General features: G+C 41.6%; 2 protein-coding genes across 2 annotated transcripts in view; one reads left to right on the plus strand and one right to left on the minus strand.

Moving 5' to 3' along the window:
- The first annotated feature begins 2,227 nt into the window (after positions 1 to 2,227).
- Positions 2,228 to 24,872, plus strand: part of LOC124215999 (TOX high mobility group box family member 3) — a 171,437-nt gene continuing 148,792 nt past the window's right edge. Inside the window, exon 1 of the mRNA XM_069135829.1 lies at positions 2,228 to 2,350. The gene's annotated coding sequence lies outside the window, so the exon portion shown is untranslated. The remainder of the gene's footprint in view (positions 2,351 to 24,872) is intronic.
- Positions 22,032 to 24,082, minus strand: LOC124217227 (organic cation/carnitine transporter 2-like). Its single transcript, XM_046622624.1, has 4 exons — positions 24,051 to 24,082; positions 23,635 to 23,860; positions 23,327 to 23,563; positions 22,032 to 23,255 (listed from the first exon to the last, which is right to left on the minus strand). Exons 1-4 carry the CDS (start codon positions 24,080 to 24,082, stop codon positions 22,032 to 22,034), a joined length of 1,719 nt encoding a protein of 572 aa, XP_046478580.1.

Raw genomic sequence — 24,872 nt, forward strand, 5'->3', positions numbered from 1 at the left:
AATTTATTCATTGCGATTATGTAGTTTTTTAGCTTTGCAGTCATTTCAAAATCATAAACGAAGAATGTAAGTCCGAAGAAGTTGGGGAATGAAAATATGTAATTATTTCGATAACTCATATTTTTCGGCTGCACATTACGATATTCTTTAAGTTTTCATCAATTACGTAATTAAATGTAGCTCAAAATATACTATGAAAAATGCGTTAAATCCCTGGACGATTAAAAGAAAAACTTATGGTTCGAAACTTGCGGGCAAACAAAAGGCGATCAACCGCATATTCGACCAGCGGTCTGAACATATATTTAGTTCCGGTTTCAACTGTCGGCTTTCTCGCGTTCTTGCAAATGCGGCTCTCGACGAAATTGTAAGAAAATTGTGCAACAATGCTGTTTTCGTCTTAAGAAATTGTCTCGAAGTTAGTCTAATTAACTCTGGTGTCAATTACCACCGCTAGTGAGTTAATACTGAGTAAAAGCATTCATCAAATCGATTTAGAAGTCAGGTAAGCCAAAACCGGTTACAAATCCGGTCTCGATTTCAAAATAGTAAAAGAATAATCACTTCCCACGGTATTCGGATTTATATTACCGTAAAAGTAATTTAAATATCCGTAAATTTGTGGGTCAATTCGACGGTGTGAAGTTAGTCGAAATGTTCAACGGATTTTTGGCGGTATCACGTGACGCCATAAACATCACGTGACAAACAATCGAACCGTTATTTTACAATTGAGTTTCAGTGTACGGGGTGGAATGTTCTCGAATTTTTCTCGCGTGTGAATCGTCTATCTGACGGTGTTTAGGTGATTTTTACATAGAGTGAAATGTGATAAGTCCGCCTGACAATATACGCAGGTTCTAAATCCGTGACGCGTAAATTCGACACAGTAACGGCGGTTCGAGCTTTGCTTGTGAGTGAATTCGAGTAAAATTCAATGCTGCGACGTTCAGACGCGATTCGTTTGTTCGATCCCCGGTCTACTCGCTCGAAATACAAGTCTAGTTTTCCGATCGGAAAAATAATTTGAATAGAATGTATGCTTGTCGAACAAGTTTCATTCAATTCCCGTGACGACAGTTCGTCGCGTATCTTCGAGGTGATCGCGTGCGATGGTTATAATTTATACACCAAGCGGAGGTTTCTATTCATAAGGAACAAGCTAGGACGTTTGCCCAATTCTCGTAAGCGATAAGTTATCGTATCGCGTCACCGACAAAATTGTACGCCGGTCCTTCATCGCGTCAACAACAAGCTGCAGTCTCACGGTTATTTCAGCGGATATCATTGGAACTCATAATCGTCGGTTATCATTCGTCATAATGTACAAGCAGGTGAGGAATTCTTGACCAAATATGCGCTGCGTAAAACTGAATGTTCGAAAAATTAGTTAAGAAATTTTTCCGTTCGGAAAGATCAATTGTAAGGTTTCAATCCTTCGAGTCACACATTATTGTGCTTCTAGTAAACTTTTATAACAAGATAGTATTGTATGATTTTTGGGTTTGCTGATTACGAATCCGAGATCAGATTTCTGATTTCAAGATGGCGATTCCAATATGGCGGACAAAAATTTCAAATTTGATCGAAACGGGTCAAAAAATTGTATGCAGGGGTTTTAGGCGTCGCTGAATGGATTCGCCATATTGAATTTTCAAAATCTGATTTCAGATTCGTAATCATTGACCGTAAAAACCTCTGGGCAGAGTTTTTTCTCCGGATTCGATCGAATTTGAAATTTTTGTCTGGCATATTGGATCCGCCATTTCGAATTTTTTAAATCCGATTTCAGATTTGTAATCAACGACTCCGAAAACTTGTAATTTATGTAAAACATGTACACGTGTAGAGGGGTAACTTTCTCGGAATTGAAATATTTCTTCAATTTTCACGATTTTTTGCAATCACATTATTTCTAACAGTAATAATTCACATCATATCGTAATAATTACTCTCGAGTATTGAAAACTTATCAGTATACTATCGGAAATGGCAAAAATGTTCTCTAAATATACAAAAAATTCATACAAGCTAGTGGTAAGAACTATGACTACCACTATGACTTAAAGGGTTGAGTGCACGTTAGTGGAACTCGACTGTAGATAGGCAACTTTTGCACAGGTAAAACTGCCACAGTTGCCTACGTACAGGGGGATCGACGTCCTTTTTATAATAACATCTGATATCCAATTGTGTAGCTAAAATTTTCTCTTCTCGCCATTAAAGCGGATCGAAGCTTATTCCGAACAACTTTGACGAGTATTTCGCGACTGGCTGATTCATCCAAGGAGGAATACGACCATATTCCGCAGGATAAATCTTGTGCAGAGACCGCAGTGAGCCAGCAAAGGTGAGTCACATATATTGACTTTAATAAAATTGCTGTCCATATCTTCCGTTCGGTTCTTGCCAGGATTGTATGAATCTATGTGTATACGACGTTATCTATGCTCCGTTATATTTTCACGAGAATCTTCAAACCGTACTGCGTTTTTGCCTGCGTTTCGTAGAGTTCGTTGAACCGGCGTGAAAAGCTTATACATATACAATGATATTATACCGTATCACATTTTCCAAGCGCACATATATTGTACATTGTTATACATGTATATTCGACGCGCCTTGCTAAGTATGCACACAGTTTCACGACGTACAGTTTTTCCTTGAACTTTCAAACCTCCAACTATTGATTTCCCCCTCACCAACACAGTTCTTCTTGCTGTTTGCTTCGCACGTATAATAATGGAGCAGCTCTCAATTCCGCTACGTAATTGATCGCTGTTACATGTTTCTACGATCTGTATTGAGTTGAGATCGTGTAATATTTTTCTCAAGCCAAGTGCCGCAAGGTTCATCGTTTCAGTGTTAGTTTATTCGGGATCCCGGCACGACTTAGTCGACAAGTTTCTCATTGGACATCGGAGGCGCGTTTCAATTATTAAATGACTCCAAGGAGTTAAGCAACAAGAATTCCTTTTACCGGATGGCGTTGAATATATGCGATGCAGATCGACGTGCGGATCTATAATATATATTCCGAGCACGAAGAACATCTTGCGAAATGGTAGACAAGCAATCTCATATTTCAATCCAGTATTTCATTTGAGTTTGAAATTGATTGCCGTCGGGGTGAGGAGAGAGATGGAACGGGGCGAACGAGAGGGGGAAATAAGGAGGGAGAGCGAGAGAGAGAGGGGGGAGGGGGACGGCCGAAGGGGGAGTGAAAAGAAGAGGGCGTGCAAGGTAATACATCGAACGAAACGAACGTATATTTCCAGAACAAATATTTGCATAAAAGAGGAATAAAAAGAGTGAAAATGTGTTTTCTGTTTGATTTGCGACTATATTTTTATTTCCAGTCCGTCAAGCTTTTATACTCCCGCCCTGCCGGTGAGAAAGAGAGGAGAGGATTGTTTCAATTCTCTAGTAGAAAAGCTCTTAGAATATATATGTATATATATATATATATATATATATATATGTATAGGTTTTTTTTTTTTTTTCAATCACACTGGTCATATTTCAGGCTCTAATACATTTCATTGGAAAAATCATTCTCGTCAGAGTCCATTTTTCGGCTTGAACATGAATTTTTTCCAGTATTTGTTTGTTCTTCATATTTTTTTTTTTCTTCTTACTTCTAGTTGAATATATCGTATTCATCAAAAATCAAATCTGGTAGGTACCGGTATAACATTAGCGAATAATCACTCGAAATAATAATCCGCAACTGATGTGGAAGTTTGAAATATAATAGAGGTATATAATAAAAGAAGTATTTGCGCCGAGGTCTGTTGCATATAATTACACGTGCTGAATTTTTATTGTTATTTCTTGTTTCTTCTCTTTCACGCCCGGTGAAAAGTCGTTAGGCGGAACCTTGGCAAGTTTCGGCAACATAATCAAAGTAAAATTGGCGCAGTGAGAAAATTGCGCGGACGAAGGGACGTAGGGTGAATGGAAGGAAGGGTGGGAGGGAGGGCGCGGCTGGTTGGGCGAGACGTGGGGGTGGTGGTGGGGGGAGGTAGAGGCTTTTTGCTTATTCATGAGTAAATTTCCCTCTAAAACGAAAATACACCAAGAGGAAGAGCAAAAAAAAAAGTAATAAAATAATATATATATATATATATATATATATATATTCCTTTAATCGCGACGGTTTTTGTCTACTCCGGTTTCATTTCATACTTATATTATGTACGGCATGCCCACGTCTATCATAATCAACTTTGTCTACGCATCGGATTGGTGCTTTTTAGAATTTATCCTCTGTATTTGTCTGCCTACCACGGTGAAAATTTCTGCTACTACGAATTTCTACAGAAATTGAAACGTATCGTATTATTTCTTGAAATATTGTAAATATGCATAGTTTTTTTTCTTTTTTTTGGAAAGAATTGTTGACCTTTGTTAAAAATCGTAATAGCTTGTAGATTGTTTATTGATAAAAATACAAATTTTTACGAGACAATATGCATATTGACAATTTTGTACGAAAATAACTTTTATTCACGAAGTTGTGCGAAATTTTTCATTTCTCATATTTCCCTAAAAATATTGGTCGATTGAAAAAAAGTTGGTATCGTCTCCCTTGTCTTATACCTTGTATAGAATAAACGCTGTTACACTCATTCCGAAGGTCAAATCTCTTGACGCGATACGCAAGCACTAATTACAAACGTTACATACGTTACATAGGTGTACAGGTATATAAACGTTCGTGAGGCTTTGATACCGCGTAACAAACAATCTCTTTGTGCATGTATACCTGAGTGCGTATGCACGAGTAACAACGTTATATTAATCCGATTAACAAAAACGGAGGGGGAATCGATTTTGGTTGCGTGGAACAATTCGACAAGTCAAAAATTTATACCCATACATGCAGGTATACGTATAGTACCGTTGTTGTCAAGAATATTGATATAGCCGTAACGATTCGAATCTCGTGGCGATGTAACGAAACTGTTGTGAGTCCGATAGGTACGTAAGTAGGTACATACCTGAAACTTGTTATTGCCGGCAATGTCGCGTTGTTTGTTACTTTATCCAATGAAGTATACGATCCGTACGATATCGACTATCCGGATGTTTAATTGCCGATCATCCGTGTTACGGTTAAGTTACAGTACTTCTTTCCCGAAGGGAAAGACAGAGAGGCAGGCAGGCCGTATATAGGGTATTATACGTATTTTATACGCTGATAATGGGCTTAATCGTGTAGCCACGACGGTTATAGAACGGCATGGAGGTATAAGATAGGTGCATGGTATACGGGTAATACACATTGTCGACGTAAATCATCCGCAGGCAGTAAATCCGTCCCTCCTCGCGGACCCCTCCGAGGAATATGACGCACGTCGAGCGGGGATAATAGATATATACATTATAGATCCGCGGTGTGCCAATTGGTCCGAACGTTATCAAATCCGAAATGGTCGTCCGTGAATGACAGGCGTGTGGTATATATGCCGGGATAAATATGGAGGGCAATTATACGAATCGTGATAAACAATGATTATACACACGTGTGTCAGGGTCTCCCTTGATTTCATCATTTTTCGAATTTGATCCGATGTAATTTGTATTCAAATTTTCAATCGCTCGGTGGCGCGTGTTCAACGTTATCAAAAAGTACTCAGACTCGGTGGGATATTTTTTTTTTTTTTCCACAATACGAACACATTTTTCGGCCGAGGTGGAACGATTTCGAAAACGAACAAATTATGGGACACCTTAATAGCCCTTAGACTGTGAAAAACTTGGTGTAAAAGTTGTCGGTTCGGAATTTCAACGTCACCTTGTGTCCGATTGACGGGAAATTATATTCCGTTGGAGTAGAAATTTCGGGTTCACTGCATCTTGAATTCGTTAGCGATTATTTGCGCTGTAACGTTTTGCCTGGAAGGAATGAATTGAGAATAAAAAAGATCTAGAGAGCGTCGCGCGACGTCGGCTTGTCCCGCCGTCGTCGTCGGGATTCTCGTCTTCTTCAGGCGGCGTCACGACGTCGCGGCGCTACGGCGTCGATCGAGGTCCGTTGCTGGCACGTGACCAGGAGATAAAAGACATGACATTCAAGAAAATTTCACCAATCGGAATATCGGTGATGTTCATTTGATTAAACGACCTTTCTTCACTCGATCATTGTTGCGTATAATTCGATCTCTTCTCTCTCAAAATCAGAAACTGTGCAAAGCTTCTTGTATTATTAATTCAAAGATTGTTAGGACGGTATATGTATATGGGGGGGGGGGGGGTATTACGAACGAGCTTTTCAGCTTTTTCGACAGTCCGAAATTAGCAGAATGCGAGAAAGCTGCGTCGAAATTGCAAAGAGTGTTGATGTGTGCACGATGAGCATTGGTATCATGTTACGCCGTTGGAGAAGATGGGATTAATAATCGTAAAAGTATCTCAATATCCTTGAAACAGCTGTCGTAAAGCTGTTTGTGATATTCCCCGTACGTCAAGACGAACTTTTCCCTTATGCGTAAATTCACCCCTTTAGCTTAAGGCTTATAGATTCCTCTCGCACGACCACCGCCTTTGTATCCGATCCACCCTCCGAAAGTGTACGTAAACATGAATGGGTTTAATCAATCGAAGAATCGATCAATCTGTGTTTTGTTAACACAGTCGTTAAATTTGCACTGTACATATATGTTTGTTATTTTTCAATCGACAATTTAATAATTCGTTGATGAATTTTTCACCTCAACGCGGCGTATAAAAGTTCACAAACGACCACCGCCCCGCCTAATCGTGGTAAGTTTAGTTTGTTTCAACAAATCGTTTGTCGTGCAGGGAGATTTTTTTATCATTCAAGATTCTCAATTTCTTTGATGCGAGTCGAACTCCTGTAATAATACATTATTCACGCGTCTGAACCCGAATCGAAATTTAGCGTTTATATTTGAATCTACCGGGGTTCGTATAAACCTACTTCGAAGGAAACTGAACCTAGAAAGCCTGCATTGAGCCTCTAATTCCTAAAAATTTAAGAACAACGTTCACATCGAACCTCAAACTCGAAAAATTAAAGTACCAAGCCCTACTTTGACGATATCAGAAGACGCTTGAATCTATTTTGACGCTATTCAATCTACAGCTGCTCCATTGGAACTGTAACTCCTCATACACAGATATATTATTACAAGGACATTAAAGTGTTAACGATGAATAATTCAAGGGCTATTTCGACATAATTTTTATAAGTTTCAATAACATTTGAAAATTAATTATTGCATTTCATCTGTACATATTCAAAGTTCTTACGAATACAAAAATGTATTTAACGCGAGAGGGGCATCAAGTTAATATAAATAAAAAAATCCTAAATTCTAAAATTTATTATTACATTGAACTGTACTTCCTCCGGAGGGTTAAAGGCGGGTTCTAAACATACCTTAGTTTGAGCCTAAGCTTGGTAAATCGAGAATTTTCGAACATATCTAGCGTCCAAACAGAGTCTAATATTACACCGAAACAGACCCTATTCTACTATCTTTACAACCCTCCTTAGAAGCTCCTATACAGGGTTTAAATTAGTAGGCGTTAAATGCCGAATCTGGAATTTAGTACAACAATCGACCGTACTCTGCAACTTAAGAACAAGCCGGAATAGTTGAGTTAAAAGAAAATCCGAGTCTACCGAACCTCAGGCAATTCCAATAACGTCGCCGACTTCCAGCCCCGTCATCGTTCGCGGTAGCAAGTCGACGCATGCCGGGTGCGTCACGGGCCGCAAGACATCCGACGATAACCGTGGTTCGAAAAGCTCAGGGGTAGATCCTCGGACCACCGGGTCGTTCCCTTTTCGCGGGCTTCCTCGTCGTCGATCGTCGTGTCCCAGGTGCCTCGAGAAATAATCACTTCAGTGGCTGTCGACCAAAGACATCCCACTCAAGTTCCCCCCGACGCCGTCGCCGCCGTCGCCGCGGGGCGACGGGCAGGGTAACCAACCATCCAACCACCCCCGGGGAATCAATAACCGACAAGAGCTCGAGCCCCGAGCCCGAGGCCGACCACGAGGGTGGGGATTGCCACGCCCACGGCACGCGACCAGCACGCGACCGGGCGAAGGGATGCCAGCAACCCCTGCTCCTTCCTTACCTCGCGACGACCCGGTTCTCCCTCCCACCCTCCCACCCCCGGGACTGTCGTCTGTCCTATGACAGGGATGATTGTACCTGCAGGATAATTCTGGTTCCGTTACATCCTTTTCGTTGGAGAAATATTTCCGCTTGTAAGGTAGTAAAGGGTGGTGGTTTCAGAGTCAAAAATTAACAATTTTATTTACCAGCTATATGATTACCAGATATTGTAATTGACAAGTTACAATGGTCAACAAAATTTTTCAACAAGGAAGGTGCTTGCTAATTTTTAAATACTTGTAATCGAACCTCGTCATAAAATCATATTTTTTTTTATTAGAACGGGTCTAGTTTTTTTTGTTACACCTACTGTACCAGTAAAATTGAATCGTTTATCGTTTTGAATTACCTTTTTTGGTTCAGGGTGTTTTTATTTTCTTTGTTATTTATTGTAAATACCAGTTGATTAGTTACAATAAATAACAAAACACTCTGTATGAAAAAATGCAAGTCGAAACGATAAACATTCAATTTTACTGGTACTAGTTATACGTGACACAAAAAATAGACCTGATCGAATCGAAATAAATATATTATTAATATGAAGGTAGATGGCTATTTGAAAATTAGTAAGCACTTTTCTTGTTACAAAAATTTTGACGATCGGTGTACTGTAACACTGACATATATAACCTAATTTTCGTTCGTAAAATCTGTATTTTTTGAAATACTAAAAAAATTACGTCGCAATAAAACTATTCGTATATAAAATATTCCAACATCAATTCTATTACACTAAACCTTGTTCTTAACATAACCAGTTCAAAGTTTTCACATTACACATAAAAAGTGAATTTTTGTTGATCAGTGTTACAACTGTCCAACCACGTCAACTAAATTTTTTTCTATGGTTACAAGCCAAAAATTAGTTTTGCAACAACGAGTGAACGGCAATTACAAGAAAATGTTGGACATGCAATTACAAACGTTCGGTGTGATTATAGTGGTCAATGTCCTATTCAGAACCGTATTTTACCTTTATAGTTAAAAATGATGATCTTATACAGTAAAGGACTGTACAGTAACCAAAAGTATAAATTGTTCTCATCGCGGTACATCAAAACGAAGTATCTCTCAGAGTACCTTCCACCAGTCTTCCGTAAGCTCTGTTCACGGTTCCAAAAAATCGTCTGGTACTACGATGTAATCTCGAAAACGAGACTCGTAATATAACTAATCTCTGCGCAATTACCGATCATGGAATACTCGATTTTCATCTTCTAATTGTTATAGACAAGAGATGGTTACACACGTACTCCTGATGATTTATAGTATGTACCTATACTTTATACCCAACCAGTTTATTTCCCTGTATCTGTACTTTTTCTACCATTTACACCCTGCGGTAGGTCTGTTGTGTATCAACGTCGAGGGCGTGTGGCATGTATACGTATAGGGCATTCTACGCCAGCTCAACCAACATCAAATTTTTCTCTGCAGATTCGTTTTATTCGTGTTGTTTTTGCAAAACGAAATGTCTTTGGTCGTTATTTAAAAATTTGAAAAAATTCCGAATAATCTTACGTCAGATATAAAAATTTTCAACCCTAGACGTAGAGTGGGCCAGCTTTTCGGGTTTATTGTTTTTTCATTTTTTTTTTTTTTTTTTTTTTTGGAAGAAAGATTAAAAACAATCAGAAGGAAGAGTCAGTTTATCATGAGCGGTTGCTGAAACGTTTTTTTTTTTTTTTCATTATATGTAACACCGGATATTTGAGAATTTTGACAGATTCTAACAAACTATTCAGTTCTTTGCAATTTTTTTAAAACTGAGAAAAAAAATCTGTAAGAATTCTTAAAACCCTGGCTTGCGTATGAAAATATTTGAACAGCGGCCCACACGGGTTCTAAAGGCTTGAAAATTTTCATATCCGACAAAAGATTATTGATAATTTTTTACATCAGAAATCACAAGTAATAGAAATTGAGTCGAAGAAAATTCGTAAGAATTCAGAGTAACTTTTTGGAGTTGGTAAAATTGCGTAAAATTTATTTTTAAGAAAATGAAAAACGGCGAGGGTCCGACGTTGGCTGAGTCGGCGTGGAATGCCCCGTATATACCCACGATACGTGTGCCCATTTACGTGTCGGCGCAAAGTGGTTCGCGTAAGGAAACCAGCGTCTGCAGGTGGGAAGATTGCGGTGAGGCCGGATGGCGCGTGCCAGACTCGCGCGCGCAGACACCGATCGATCCGAGTCGCAACCCTCAAACCCCTCGCGAGGACGGAAGTTCCGACTCCTTCGTTCCCCTCGCGGCGCTCGTTCGGATCCCGAGTGGCCTATTAACCCTTTGAGTCGCACGTCGTTGGGCCGATAGTCAACTTTTATAACGAGACGGTATTGCACGGTGTTTGGTGTCGGAAATCGAATGTCAAAAATTCAAGATGTCGGACGAAAATTTGAAATTTGATCGAATGTTTGTCGAAAAATTGTATGCAGGGGTTTTCGGGCTCGCTGAATGGATTCGTCGTATTGAATTTTCAAAATCTGATTTCAGATTCGTAATCAGCGACCCCGAAAACTCTTGGGCTGAGTTTTTTCATCGGATTCGATCGAATTCGACACTTTCATCCGCCATATTGAATTTTTTAAATCCGATTTTAGATTCGCAATCAGCGATCCCGAAAACTTGTATTTTATGTAAAACATGCGTACGCGTAGAGCGGTAACTTTCTCGGAAATGAAATATTCCTTCAATTTTCATGATTTCTTTCAACCAATTTGTTTCTAACAATAATAATTTACATTGTATCGTAATAATTACTAGCAAGTATTGAAAACTTATCGGTATACTGTCAGAAATAGCAAAAAACCGCCAAGAAATATGTTGAAAAGTTCTCTGAATGTACAAAAAAATGGATACAAAATAGGTGGTAAGAATACTTACCGCTATGACTGAAAGGGTTAACTGGTTGATGTTGATGAACATTTCTTATAATGGACGAAAATCTAAAGAAACCGAATTTTCCGCACAACTGACTGCAGTTTTTCCAAATTATTTGGTTCCACGATTCGATTTGCTTCTGAACTACACGATCTTCATGTGAAAGAAATCGAAGGACGGAATTGTAGAAACGTTGTGTCTTCTCACAGATACCTGCAGCGGAAGATCTGCAAGCTATCGGTGATAACTTCCGTCGCAATAAACAGATCGAGGCTCGCACAGCACACATACGCTTTCTGTCTCTTCATATCTGTCTCTCTCGAGAATCTAATATCCGATGGTGAAAAGTAGGTTGCGAGAAGATTCATAAATCTGTCAAGAGAGGTGCGCAACACGGAGTGGTGAGCTAAGAGAGAGAAGAAGAAGAAGAAGAAGAAGAAGAAGAAGAAGAAGAAGAAGAAGAAGAAGAAGAAGAAGAAGGAGAAGAAGGAGAAAAACGGGCCGAGACGGGCGGAATGGGGCGGTTGGTTCAAGGTATAAGGCCGAGGCGAATAGAATAGATAGATGTATAGATAGGGAGGCAGAAAAAGCGTTTCGCAAGTGCCGCGAAAAAGGTGGAGGGGGGGGATGAAAAATAAACGAGTGAATTTAGCCTGACGTTATACATACGAAGAGTAATGTCGCAGTTATTCCGCGTATATCACATCGAAAAATATTACGATACAAACACGCACCGTCGTTATTCATTTGGTTCATTTATTCTCCTTAATTTCTCATAATTTCATAGTATAATAATTACGAATGATATTTTCTAGATTCTGATTTATATTATCCGAACCTTCTAATTGCAGTGATCGAAGTACGGAATTTTCTTTTTTACGGTTAATGCAGAGGATAATTGTCTGCCTTTAAGGGGGGGGGGGGGCCAAAAACTCAAAATTCGACAACGTAATTTATGGACGTTCCCTAAAAATCGTGTTGATCGGTGTTAATTAATATTATCTGAGATGAAAACTACGCAGATTCTTAATTCCTGGTGCAAGTCAGACTGACAATAAGCACACGGACGCGTCGCCGCACGTGGGCATGAAAATATACAGGCAGGAGTAACGAGTCGAGGAAACCGAAAAAACCTTTTAAAGTAATATGGTCGGGGCCATAACTTCGCATAAGCAGTACCTTCGGGCGGGGAGGGGGGGGGGGGGGAGGAAGTGCGATGCCATGTTTGGAAAAGGTTGATTTGTTCGCCCCTTCAGATCGCTGGTATAATATTATACCGTTGTTCGTTCGTCGCGGATGAGACGTCTGTGTCTCCTGTACACGACCTCCGGTACCTTCGTCTGCAGGGTTCTGGCATATGTGTATTAGATTTATAGGAAGCAACCCTTTTTCATTTCATTTCATTTCATTTCATTTCATTTCATTTCGCTTCGTTCCATTCCATTATATTCGCCGCTCGCCGCAGTTTCATTCCACCCCGTTTCACCACCCCGCAATGGTTAGGCTGGACCCGCGGATTTGCTCTGCGGGTTATCTTCCGAGTTGCGGCCGTTAGTTAGCCTTGCACTCCGATTTTTATACACATCGCCACGGTTCTTTTCACGCGCACACCAACGTCCGGGCTTCGTTATTAATATAGTAGTATATGGATTTCGCGTGTTTCCGTTTAATGCCGTTCGGCCAATTAAAAAAGATGGATATTTACGCCCCTGCAGTCCTTTTCTCACCTACTCGCGATTTTGATGTGCTTTTATATGCGCATACGTATAACACGGTCAAAAGGGGCGGGTTTGAAATTCCGAAAGTGCAAAATTTTCGAATTTTTTTCGTGCCGAAACTTGAAGTAAAGAAATCAAACTTTAACGAAACATCAAAGTTTCGAATGGTCCGAAAACCGACGATCAAAGTTCCGGAAGGACGAAATGCCGAAAGGGCGTGACCCCGACAGGTAAAAGTTCCGAAAGTGTGAAAGAGAAAACACTTCAAAATCCGAACATCGAAATTCAGTATGATCCAAGATTTTCTAGTAACTAGAATTTTCGGAATCTTGCATTTCGGAATTTTGAACCGTCGGATTTCCGACGACTTGAAACTTTGTTGTTTCTTCAGAGTTTGTTTTCTTCACTCAAGTTTTGCCACCAAATAATTCAGAATTAGGCGCTTTCGGAACTTTAACCTCGCCCCTGTCAGAGTGGAAATATCTACTCTACATCCCGTTCTAGCCATGAAATTTTCGAGTCAAGTTAAAAAACTTTTGTCCTCCAAAGTACGCAATCAGGTTTTTATCATCGTTAAACAGTCGAGATATTCTTTGTACACGATGGCACGGTTCGACCTGTAAGCATCGAAAAAAAAGAAAAAGAAAAAGGAAATAAAAATAATACCTCATTCTCCGTGAGAAGAATAAACGCTAAGTCGATGTAGAAATTCTATCTTCGAAATGAAAGGTAATACAGCTAAGGATACATAGAACGCGGGGTGGATGTAGAGGGTGGTAAATGCGGTGTAAGCAGGTATCTAGCGTGCAGTTGAGATCGCCCGAACGAAGCGTTACGGCTGATCGTAAAAGACAAGGTACCGTAAAACGGGAGAAATTAAAAGTTTGAAACTCGGCTACAGGACGTATACCTGTAAGGATTCTGCAATATTAAAAGCGAAATGAAACGAGTGCCGAGTTGCGCGCGAGGCGTTTTCTCCAATAAATGCGAATTCCTCGATACGTGATATATACGTTTTTCTCGATATTTCGGCAAGGCGGTTTCAACCTCTGTGCCTGCTGCATTTGACGTCTTTCTCGCAGCGGGAACGACGTGAGTTGGCTCCGGTAACGGGCGGTTTTTTCTCATGTTCACCTCCTTCTTCTTCGTCTTTGGATCAGTCGGTATTCAGCGCACACCCGATATAAACGTCGTCATTAGTGCCGGTCTCTCCGCGTTCTTATTCGCCATTGCTGTATTATACTCGATGCTCTCCGCTTCTGCGGTGCCTCATGAAATAAGGATTCAGCGAAAAAATCTCTGCCGATTCTTCGTTCGTCCTCCGGTGGCCCCCGGATTAAATTTTCAATTCACTTCTTAACCCCGGCTCCTGCGACGGCCAATTTCTCGGGATTGATTCGTCAGACATCACGGCTCATTGTCAGTTCTAACATGCGAAATTAATTACCAGAAGGTACAGAGTGCACTGGATTTGGTCATCTTACGGTACCAGCAATTTTGCCCATCGTTTGATCCACTTGTGGACATATTCATTACGTGTTATTGGAGGTTGTGTCCACAAGCAGTACAGAGATGCTTTCGATCTACCTATGCAAACATTAATTTTTCAAACCACAGTACCGTGACTCTGTTTAATTCAATTATAGCTTTTCGATACGTTTTGCTGCTTGTGTAATTTGAAAAATTTATTATCAGTGCAAGCGGAGCGCTTGGACCGATTGATTCCAGTGGTATTGAAACTTCGGTATAAACGAGCTTGCTTAAACTTGGATTGTATGATCGTGAATTGCGTGACTGAAGATATCAATAGCCGAAAGATTGAGAGATCCAGAATTTCATGAAGGTGCATTTTGTGCAGTGCAGTGATTTAGAAAGGTGCATCCGCCTTGTATAATATTGATACAAGTTTGCTTCTTTAACCTAATCTCGATGAGCCGAAGGGACGCCTTTCGAAAATGAGAAATCAATCAAACCTGGCGTTTATCACGATGATACGCCGTGGACTGCAGCAGACTTGTACAAATTTCTCTTGTACGTGTACCGGCGACCCTCAATTTATGAGCTTTTCGAGTTTGGACAACGTAAAGGCAAACAGACAGTCCTAGGCAGCCAATTACCGAGGGTCGACGATCGTATTTATTTTCGACTCTCGAGCTCCCCCAGCTTCGTTTTCACCCCAAAAGGACTTTCGACCTCGACTCTTGGCTAGGCGAATCGGAGTGAAAATAGCCGGATAGGTGGCTAGTTTTTTGATTTTACGTTAATCTTGAAGTTGGCGGAGGCGACGGGGTGAAACTGCGATCTATGGAAATAAAGGAATACCTCTGAGCGTATACACGTCGTGCGATATTTAATTAGCGGATCCTGTAGAATTGTGGATTTATCAAATTTCCTTGATTTATCCCCAGACATTATCCGGTTCTCCAACTTTATATTTACACAAGCACAAGCTCCTCAGATTGAGAGGCTCTCTTGAAACTTTCCAAACTCCCCTCCGTCCCCTCTACACCCTCGCCACTTTCCGCAGTTCCCATCTGCAGCCCCGGGACGAAGTTGCTCTTCAGAATTCGCTCTCCTCTCCACCCTCGCTGCGGATCAATACTTGGAAAATAACAAAAGTAAATAAGTTTCAAACGAATGACAAATATGCATTATTCTACCCAGGTCTCGTAAATCATCAATATCCGTATAGATAGTTCAAACTGCTGCTGCTGCTGCTGCTGCTACTGGAATGCTAGACGATTGCAGCGAGCTTCATCCCCACTTCTATTCGGCAATTCGCTCACCGAACAAATTAATCTCGAATTTATCGATCTCTCCCTGCTTCCTCTACGCACTGATGGAATTCTTTTTTGCCCCATTCGAAGAAACCGCCATCCATCCGTTACAGAGCGAATAAAATTATCCCCACATCCATCTTCTTGCAATATTGTCACAATATTTTCACATCGGGTCATTCCCATGATCGCAATTTTAGGTGAGCTTAGAGAGCGAGGTTTCCGAATTGATTTTTATTTCCTGTTGATAATTGCATTCCTCTCTACAGGTATATATATATACATTATACATGTATATATGTATAGGGTTTACGTTGAAAAGAAAACTCGGTGAAATTTCATCGCGGGGAGGAAAAAAATAAAGCGTTGGAATCCAGATTCTCTCCTCGGGTGAATTATTCAAAAGGTACGAAGTAAATGAATAATATATTTGCTCTCGTGTATGGAAGGGATGGGGGTCTGTTACCTACTTACGTAAAACCATACCATATCACATATGTGTATTGCATCTGTAACCGAGTCTGGTAAAAGCATAGTTAAAGCTGTCTTGGTATCGCTGGTAATAATTACATCGGTAAAAAGACGTCACTTCTGAATATTTTTCAAAGCCTGCAGTGCGCGTAGCTGGACTAGATTTCATCGATCAGCGTCTGTAACGTGACTGGAAAAAAGTTGAAAGCAATATAGCGTATGTTGAACAAAAGTTGCAACGTATCGTTATACGTGTAGCTGTGCTGCAACTCTTTTCGTAAACACATAAATTTTCGCCATCGTTCAATCCGAGCCAACTCTGCTGACCTCGCAGCATTCGCAATTCCCCGACATCCAACAGAGTTGTCTATCTACGACATAACCGTATAACTCATACCGTGACGGTTTCATATGGAAAAAGTTTCTCGACCATTTTCTCGAGGGTAAACCTATCCCGGTGTTGTTAAAAGTCTTGGTAGTGATCCTAGCGATCTCGTATAAATTTCAAAATCATCGATATCGAAAACACGACAAAAATCGATCGATTGATCTTCGAAACGCAAAGAACGTGGATCGGCATATGGCAATGTACGAGTCGCCATCATTGTAACACCTTTCGCGTATTATCAGCACAACTCATACGTAAAAGCTAAGTCACTGTCAAAAAAACAAAAAAAAAAAAACACAGAATTATAATAAATGAAATACAGAGAGAGGATTTTAAATTCTAATAAGAACAGAAAGGCGAAAGACACTTTGTACTACAAAACTTGAACGTTAGACATTTGAAAACAATTAATAAATTGCTGTGCGATGATAAGCGTATGTTTGGAGGGACGAACAATTTTGTTAAATAGATAATTGCGTATAACAATTCCAGATCGCATAACTCGTCAAACCGTAAATAAAGAAGGAAAAACAGTATTTCACACTGGTATATTTCATGCGAGAAAAGAAAATTGTTTTATACATAATACATGTATTTCCGTTGTTATAAATAACTAAATTAAACGGTCCGCGGGAGTCTTTCAGATTCTTGAGCTTTTCATCGTGCGTCCGCACCCCGTTCTACTCCTGCACTCTCGTGAGGTAACCACCACTTCAAGCGATAATGATCAGGTAGCCGCGTTAGAACGCGATACCCAAAATATACGCAACCGAATCTCTACGCCGGGTTTCGAGTTCCGGGCACGAGACCGTCAGGTGGCCGGCAGGTACCCGATGTCTTCGGCCCATCACGATATTCTCCCCGCCCGCGTTGGTGGCCGCCACCTGTTACCCAGGAGCCATTTTATACCATCAACCTTCCTCTTCGATCCTACGATAAATAGAGAGATCCCTTTTCCACGCTCTCGAAAAAAAGGTCATCGGCTATTTTTTCACACGTCTTGTGAGTGATTTATACACCTAACGGAGTTTGCGTGTACGTGTACATACATTCATTTATACATACATGCATACCTGCGTACCTACCTACTTTCACTGTATGTACAATTAACCTGGAATGATGTCGACGGATTGATATTTTTCCTTTGTATATTTATATTCGAGTCACGGATTCTGAGATGTCATGGTAATACGAAATTATGCGGTTCTTCCTCTTTCTTCGGACCCAGATTCAGCTGCCTGATCTCGTCTTCGTATCGCGAATTCTTCGGAGGAGGACGAACCAGCCGCGCAGCTGCTTGTGCCAAGCTGTTGCAGGCTGGAAGGACTCCGCGTATTTCGTGTATAAAAGGCTGACGAAAGAAAGTTGTAAAAGGGGTTATAGTCTGGTCGGGACTTTTCAAAAATCGTTTTTTTTTTAAATTTCATTTCGTAATCTACATATATTCAAGAGCTTTTGCAATTTTGCACGCGTTTTTCTGAAAACTACGTTTTCAAAGTCGGTGAGCAAGATTTCTCGGACACGGCTGGACCGATCAGTCTCAAATTTTTACACAAGCTTTATAAATATATTTTTCACTCCTTGATCGAAGGTTTTTTCTTGCCGATAAATATTTACCATTTTACAAACAAATTAAAGCGAATATTTTTATAGAAATCGATTTTTTTCTGTATAGCTACTTTATCGCCAAATTTGTTGCTACAATATATTCTTATGAAAATCGTGACTGATTTGATACCTGAGCTAGCACAACTATTAATTTCTTTTCTTTCACATTCAATTAGGTTGATGAAATTTAGTGCTTTTTTCTTACTAACTTGTTACACCATTTTCAGTATTGCTGTGCTACCTATTTGTCGAAAATGAATATTTTCCACACTCGATTCTAAACTTGGCTCAACCATGTATTAGCCACTGTAGCAATTTCGTTGCTTCTCCTCTCGTAGAAGAATTAACTACTGTGAATGTTGCCAGGGCTCTAGGAAAGAGCACAACCACATCGAATCCACGTATAATCGTGAAGAATAAACTGAGCTACACAGTCGTAGCAGAAAAATTTGTCGCAACAGCTAGAATTTTGCAAGTTTAAGTACCGGGTTTGTTACATCGAAACGCCACTTGGCTATGCTTGCAAAATATTTGTTTTACTGTTCAGGTTTCTGCTTCGATATTTAAAATTCTCGCTGTGACATATTTACACTAAAATTTGCCGATCCAGCGAATTATTATTTTTTGTGGCAAACGCGATAGGCAAACGTAAAATATTCAATTTCTCAAAAATAGGTGGCACAGTGAAATTTAAAGAAGGGCAAATTTGTGATCGTGCTCATTAGGCTGAAAAGCTGGTTAACAGACGTCCTATAAATAGAATTCTCACGTCTTGGATTGATTCGATTAATCGAAAATTTTTCTTGCATTGTAAAATGTGCACTTATCTTGGTTACAAGTAGTTGGAAAAAAAAAAATTAAAAACCCAACTCGAGATGGTGCTGAAATTGATAATTACCGTTATTGAATCGAACTAGTTACGTTTGACAATGTTTCATTATTAAGCAATTGGTTTTTGCATGGGCAGAAATACGCTCACCCTTTTCCTTCAACTAATTCTTTTGAATCCGTCCTTCTGGAACGATCCTCAGTAAGGCCATGTCGGTTATGCGTTTTGACATCCTTGGGATAAGGTGGACAAACGAATATAAATCAGTTAGTCCAGCGCTCGACTGACTGTCCGCTATCTGATCGCTTTATCGATATTTACAAGTGTAATTTAGCCTTATAAATCATGCAAAAACTGGTGCCCATAAATTCTGGAAGTTGGACGACGACGAGGACGACGGGTATGGCGACAGTGACTGGTTGGTGCACTTTGACGAGGAGACATGCCGATACTTAGTTATACCCTGCCTACTTGAGAGAGATCCGAACGGACCAAATTGAACCGAACCAAACCAAACCTTAACATTCGCAGGCCACGCGCGAAATAAAATATTTACGCGATGGAATGCTGTAAGGGGTATAAAGGAGTAGCAGTTATACCCAGTCGTTCACCGGGTCCATAAAACAGAGGTGGCCTCTATGATTAAATGGCTCGTAATGGCATAAAAACCCGGCACACGGAAAAAGAGACTTCCATATTCTCCAGCGGCCGGAGAGTGAGTTGAATTTTATCTCGCTATATTATATTTGATGAGAATTCTTTCACTTGTTCCTCAAAAATTCTCCACATGCAAGCTTTCAAATTAACAGTTCTCGCAATTTGCTGCATCTACTTTTTTCCATGAATATATGTCAGATACCGACGATCAACGAGAAATAATTAGGATGAGAATAGAGAACCCAGTAATTTCAGGCTCCTATGGTAATGCTTTGTACTCTTGCCCCCTGTTCAACCCAAGGAAAGAAGGATGGCAAATAGTGTTGGACGTGTACTGCAGCTTCGAGAAAGTTCGAGTGATATTCGATCGAAGAAACATGTCGAAAGAAGTCGATTTGTAACTTAATCTGAAAGTCATCAATTAGATCCGTAGGATGTAGGTATCTCTGAACGAGAGACTCGGCTGAAACGTATAAAGTGGTACTGAAATACGCATATATATATATATGAACGAGAAGAGCCGAGAGCAATCGGAGGGGGTGTGGAGGACGAGGAAGGCGGAGAGGGGACGAAGGACAAAGCTGAAATAATGCAATAAGAAGAAAACCCGTCTCTTCTTTGTCCCTAACGTGCAGAGCTGGGACATCATTCTTGGTTCGGTACAATTGCCGATGTTGTTGTTGTTGTTGTTGTTGTTATTATCGTAGCTGCTTTTAGTTTGATGCTGTTGTTACGATCGTCGTTAACGTCATCATCATTACTTTAATTGCTACTATCGTTATTCGAAGTTATTCGACGTGTCCTTTCAACTACCTACTTCTCTCGAAATGGAGAAACGTTGATAAAAGGTATGAGATAAAGCATGTCGTCGTCGCCGTTGAGAATATAATCCATTATGCAACAGTGCGCAGGTGATGTATTAAATGCATAGTAAATGAAAGTGCCGTATCTACAGACTCAGCTCTCTCTCTCTCTCATGGGATTCATTCTTCTGGTAATACCATAAATGCAATCTTCGGATCCTGCGGCAAAAAACGAATTTTCTTTTTCCTCTCTCCCTCCCTTGTCAGCACATCTTTGATGTCGAGAGGAAGAGCCAATTTGCATTGTACAAGAATTACCTCTCTTCCGTTTCCTTTTATTTCACCCAATTTACGTTACTGACGACGGTGAGTAGAAGCAAGATTCAAAAAAATTGATCGCTGGTCATCCTCCGATTTCTTATGATTATTTCAGATTTAGATCGCTCCGATTCAGGGTTGAGAAGCGTTGATTCCGGGACGTTCGTACGCATGTGTAGGTACATACAACAGAGCGATGTTAAAATGGGAACCTAGCCTTACCCTCCGCTGACTCGACCGATGAAAAAGAGCTCTCTCGCGTTATAAATTCATGGAATATTTGCCGACAGAACGAAGCACTGACAACTCGGTGTGTATATACCCAGACAAGGAGGAGAAAAAGAGAGAGAGAGAGAGAGACATACATCCCCAACATCCACAGCGTCTATGTAAATCGATTGGCCAAACACAGTGTTGCCACGTCTCGTATAAAAATGAGCTGAAAAATATTTAGGAAAAGTTGGCCACAGGACAGGAGAGGTACAGGGTCGGTGTAATCGAATTTCTTCTGAAATTTATTCTCCTGATTTCAAAGGCATTGCTGCAGCAGCAGCGGCGGCAGAACTTTACTTTATCATTTTGTAGAGAGCAAACTGTCCATTATAAAAGATGATGGCTCAGCCATTGTTCGCCACAATTCTCATTTATCTTACAAAACGTTTTTCCGAAGGAAAAGAGCTTACCTCTTCATTGCAGGGGTGTTCACCCTATCTTTTCTCGACAATTATTTCTACTCGAGGCGTTGACCTCAGTGACCAGCGATGAACCGCGAATCTGTCAGGGACCATCTCTTCGGCTTCGGTTTGCTAAAAGGGTGGATTATCTCTTGTCAGAAAATATATGCACATGTACCTACGTGGGATATTTAGTTTGTTTTCGAATGTAGAATGTAAGTTGCTCGAAAAGCAGGTTGGTTTTTTCGAAATCAGCGAAACACCCCACTAAGGTGTTCATTAGGGTTGTCCTTGTTTAAGGTGTTGACAAATGTTTTCCGCCTTACCACCCAAATCAACTTCCAATAATTCAAAAATAATTGCTTTATTTTTTCAGTTTTTTACCTCGTTTCTAAGACAGTCCGATTTGTAATTGAAGTTTCTTATATCAACTCACATTGGAAAAACTTTTTTTTCTTAGTCTATATTTTATCGCAATAGTAATAATGTTCCAAAAAATCTGTAACTACGAGGTCTTAGTGGGCATTAGTACTACTAACTGAAGAAAAATACACATCATCATACCAAGCAATCTATACGAATTGCACTACTTCTAAATAATAAAAAGTCAGGTTTTGCTGAATTAGCAATCTTAGAATTGAGGTAAAAATCTGAAAAAATTAGGCAACTGTTTTTGAATTATTCCAAATTTATTTAGGGGCGGGGCGGAAAAATTCGTCAACACCCTAAACAAGCACCACCCCAGTGTTCATAATGCAAAATTTAGCGTTACTAACTCTTCGAAGTTGACGGCATCGAAGACCGTGTCGGGCATCTCACGCCAGAGTACATTATGGATGTTGAAAGTGAACAAGGCGGCAAGGAGGATAGAAATGACGGCGACGCTGGTGAACCCGGGGTAGTTGTAAAAGTGGCGAGTCCCTGCCCAGGTGAATGCGACCCAAAGGGCGTTCCACATCCCGGTATAAGTGCCGCGAAGTAGAGTAGGCACGGTCCTTGCGCCATAGTTGAGCAAGGTGCCGTAGCCAAGCCCGACGGCGAAGATGTTGGCCGAAAGAAGAGTGGTGGCGGGTCCTGTGGTGGTGAAGTAGTCGTCGTGGAGATTGGCCATCAGTATAAAGGTGGTGATGAGGAAGAGGAATATGGTGAGGTGAAGGAGCCTCTTGTGACCCATCATAAGGAGGCAGCACTGGCTGACGATGATCCCAGCCATTTCTACGTGCCCGATGATCGCATACCAGACCGGCACCCGTTTATGGTTGTAGATCAGCTTCGCCTGAGCACCTCCATTTATCACGCCGGACAGGCAGACGAGGTACCCGATGCTGATCATCTCGCAGGCTACCCCAGAGGCTTTCAGAAGATTCCAGAAACTCGGCCACCCTCGGGACAGCTGCTTCTCCACGTCGCTGTGTTCGACGTAGACCACGTGGAAGTCCGAGGGAATTGGGGTGCCGTTCGTCTTGCCCGCCTTTTGGATCACCGCGCCAAGTTGCGCCGACCTCCGCGTGCAAAAGAGCCAGCAAGGTGATTCAGGCACGAAGAAGACCAGGGCCAAGAAAAATGCGGCGACCGGAACGTTGATCACCAGTAACAAATGGTCCATCGATCCCATCGCCTCGAGGAGCGTCGGTGTCACCCCAACGCCGAGGCCGTAAGCGAGACACGCGAACGCCATAATCCGAGTCCGTGCGACGTTGCTGCTCAGTTCGGCTGCCATAACGAAGTTGACGATGAAGCCACCGTGGAAAAAACTGTGACAAGTCCGGACCACCACGTACGTGACGTAATTCGGAGAGAAGACGAGACCGATTGCTGTAAACGGAGTCACTCCGCTCGCGATCAGGAGGACGGGACGACGGCCAATCCGGTCGCTCAAACAACCGAAGGTCAGGTAGCCCGTGATCTTACCGGATATCATAAGCACTTCCCACAGCGCACGCTCGTACTCCGGATTGCATGCCATACGAAACTGCAGGAAGAGGAAGAGATAGAAGAGGACGTACCCACATACCAATGGCTGCATGGATATTTAACGCGAACCTTCTCGGCGACGGTCCTTCCGAATTTTCTGCTATAGTGAAACCTCTTGCACTTTACCGTACCAGCCTCGTTGAGTCGATTTATCGTTGGACTCCGTTCGAATGGAACACCCCTTAAAGAGGCGAAGTCATACCTGAACATGCGGCAACCCCTGAATCGATCGTTCCATAGTTCCGGAGTAAGGCTTATGGCTTTACGTGTCCCAGCAAATCCTGCGACTTCGTCGTCTAGTTTGGGCTGTTCGGAGCGCGAATAATGGCGATGAAAACGTTTCTGCCAGGGATAATCTGGCGGGTTAATAGGCATACCGCGTCTGCGTGGCTGTAAGTAATCCATTCCTGGTTTGTCCAGCTCCGAAGAGTCGCGGGCTTTTCGCACCACCATCCGGCCAAGTGCTGTACCGGTTCCAGACTCCCGTTCAGCATGTGGATCATGATCATTGCGCACGAAATCGCGGCTATGATCATCTGCCAGATGCCGAATCCGGCCGCAGCTACTATCAGCTCCTCGGACGGTACGACAACGTCCCGGTCCCTGGAAAGGCGTACGCGTCGTCGGGGTTAGACGAATCCTTTCAATCAGAGGGTCGGTCGTATAATTTCACTTTTCATATTGCTCATCATCCAATCATTCTGATTCGTTGATTAAACTTTGCAAACCAATCAGAATGCTTGGATGGTGGGACATGTGGAAATACATAGTCGACCCCCGGGCTGTGACTTACGCTCTTTCGACGTCCACTGCTGACGCCCTCATCGCGGTGAACCGGATTCACGGTCGTCAGGACTTACAATTGAATCGCATGATCGCGTCGAGTCCTTGGAACTGTCAAGATGCTGTACGTTGACATTTGAGCGTCGGTGGATCTCGGGTGTTATGAATGTTTAACGAGCTAATTCTTGGAGGCCGAAGGCGATCGTCTCTGTTTTTCCGAGGTCTTAACAACTCTCGAGCTCGTTAATTTCACGGCGTAATTCGACCCAGCTTCCTCAGCCCTTTTCAAGTCGCCGGAATATCCGGGGGCTTAGCTCGGGCCGACGGGACGGGTCAACTCGGCGACGAGGATGGCTCACGCAGCCTTGGGAAAGACCTACCCCAAGGCGTCTGTGATAGGGGTTGGACCGGTTGGTCGGATGGCTGCGACAGTTGCCGGGATTCCGAACTAACCCTGCGGGGATAAACGGGCGAGCCAAAGGGTCGCTCCCTTTTCACCTCCGGCTTGCCCATCGTAAAATATCCTCCTCGGCTTCGTGGCGTAGGTCGGGAATTCTGCACCGAGGTCACGCGGATAACTGCAAGCATACGTATTAGGGTGGTTCATTTTTTAATCTAATCATAAGAAAATATTTAGAGGCTGCTACCAATTATTTTCATATTTTTGATTCATTTTCAAGTGTACACTTTACGGACTTGTATATATGTATGTATTAGTTTATTTCTTTCGCATCGTGGTTGATCATTGTTTATAAAAATCACTACTGAAAATGAAACTAGGACATTAAGGTGATGCGATACTCCTGTTTGGGTAACAAAAACTGTTATCCAA

The sequence above is a fragment of the Neodiprion pinetum genome, chromosome 4 (assembly GCF_021155775.2).
Source record: "Neodiprion pinetum isolate iyNeoPine1 chromosome 4, iyNeoPine1.2, whole genome shotgun sequence".
NCBI lineage: Eukaryota > Metazoa > Arthropoda > Insecta > Hymenoptera > Diprionidae > Neodiprion > Neodiprion pinetum.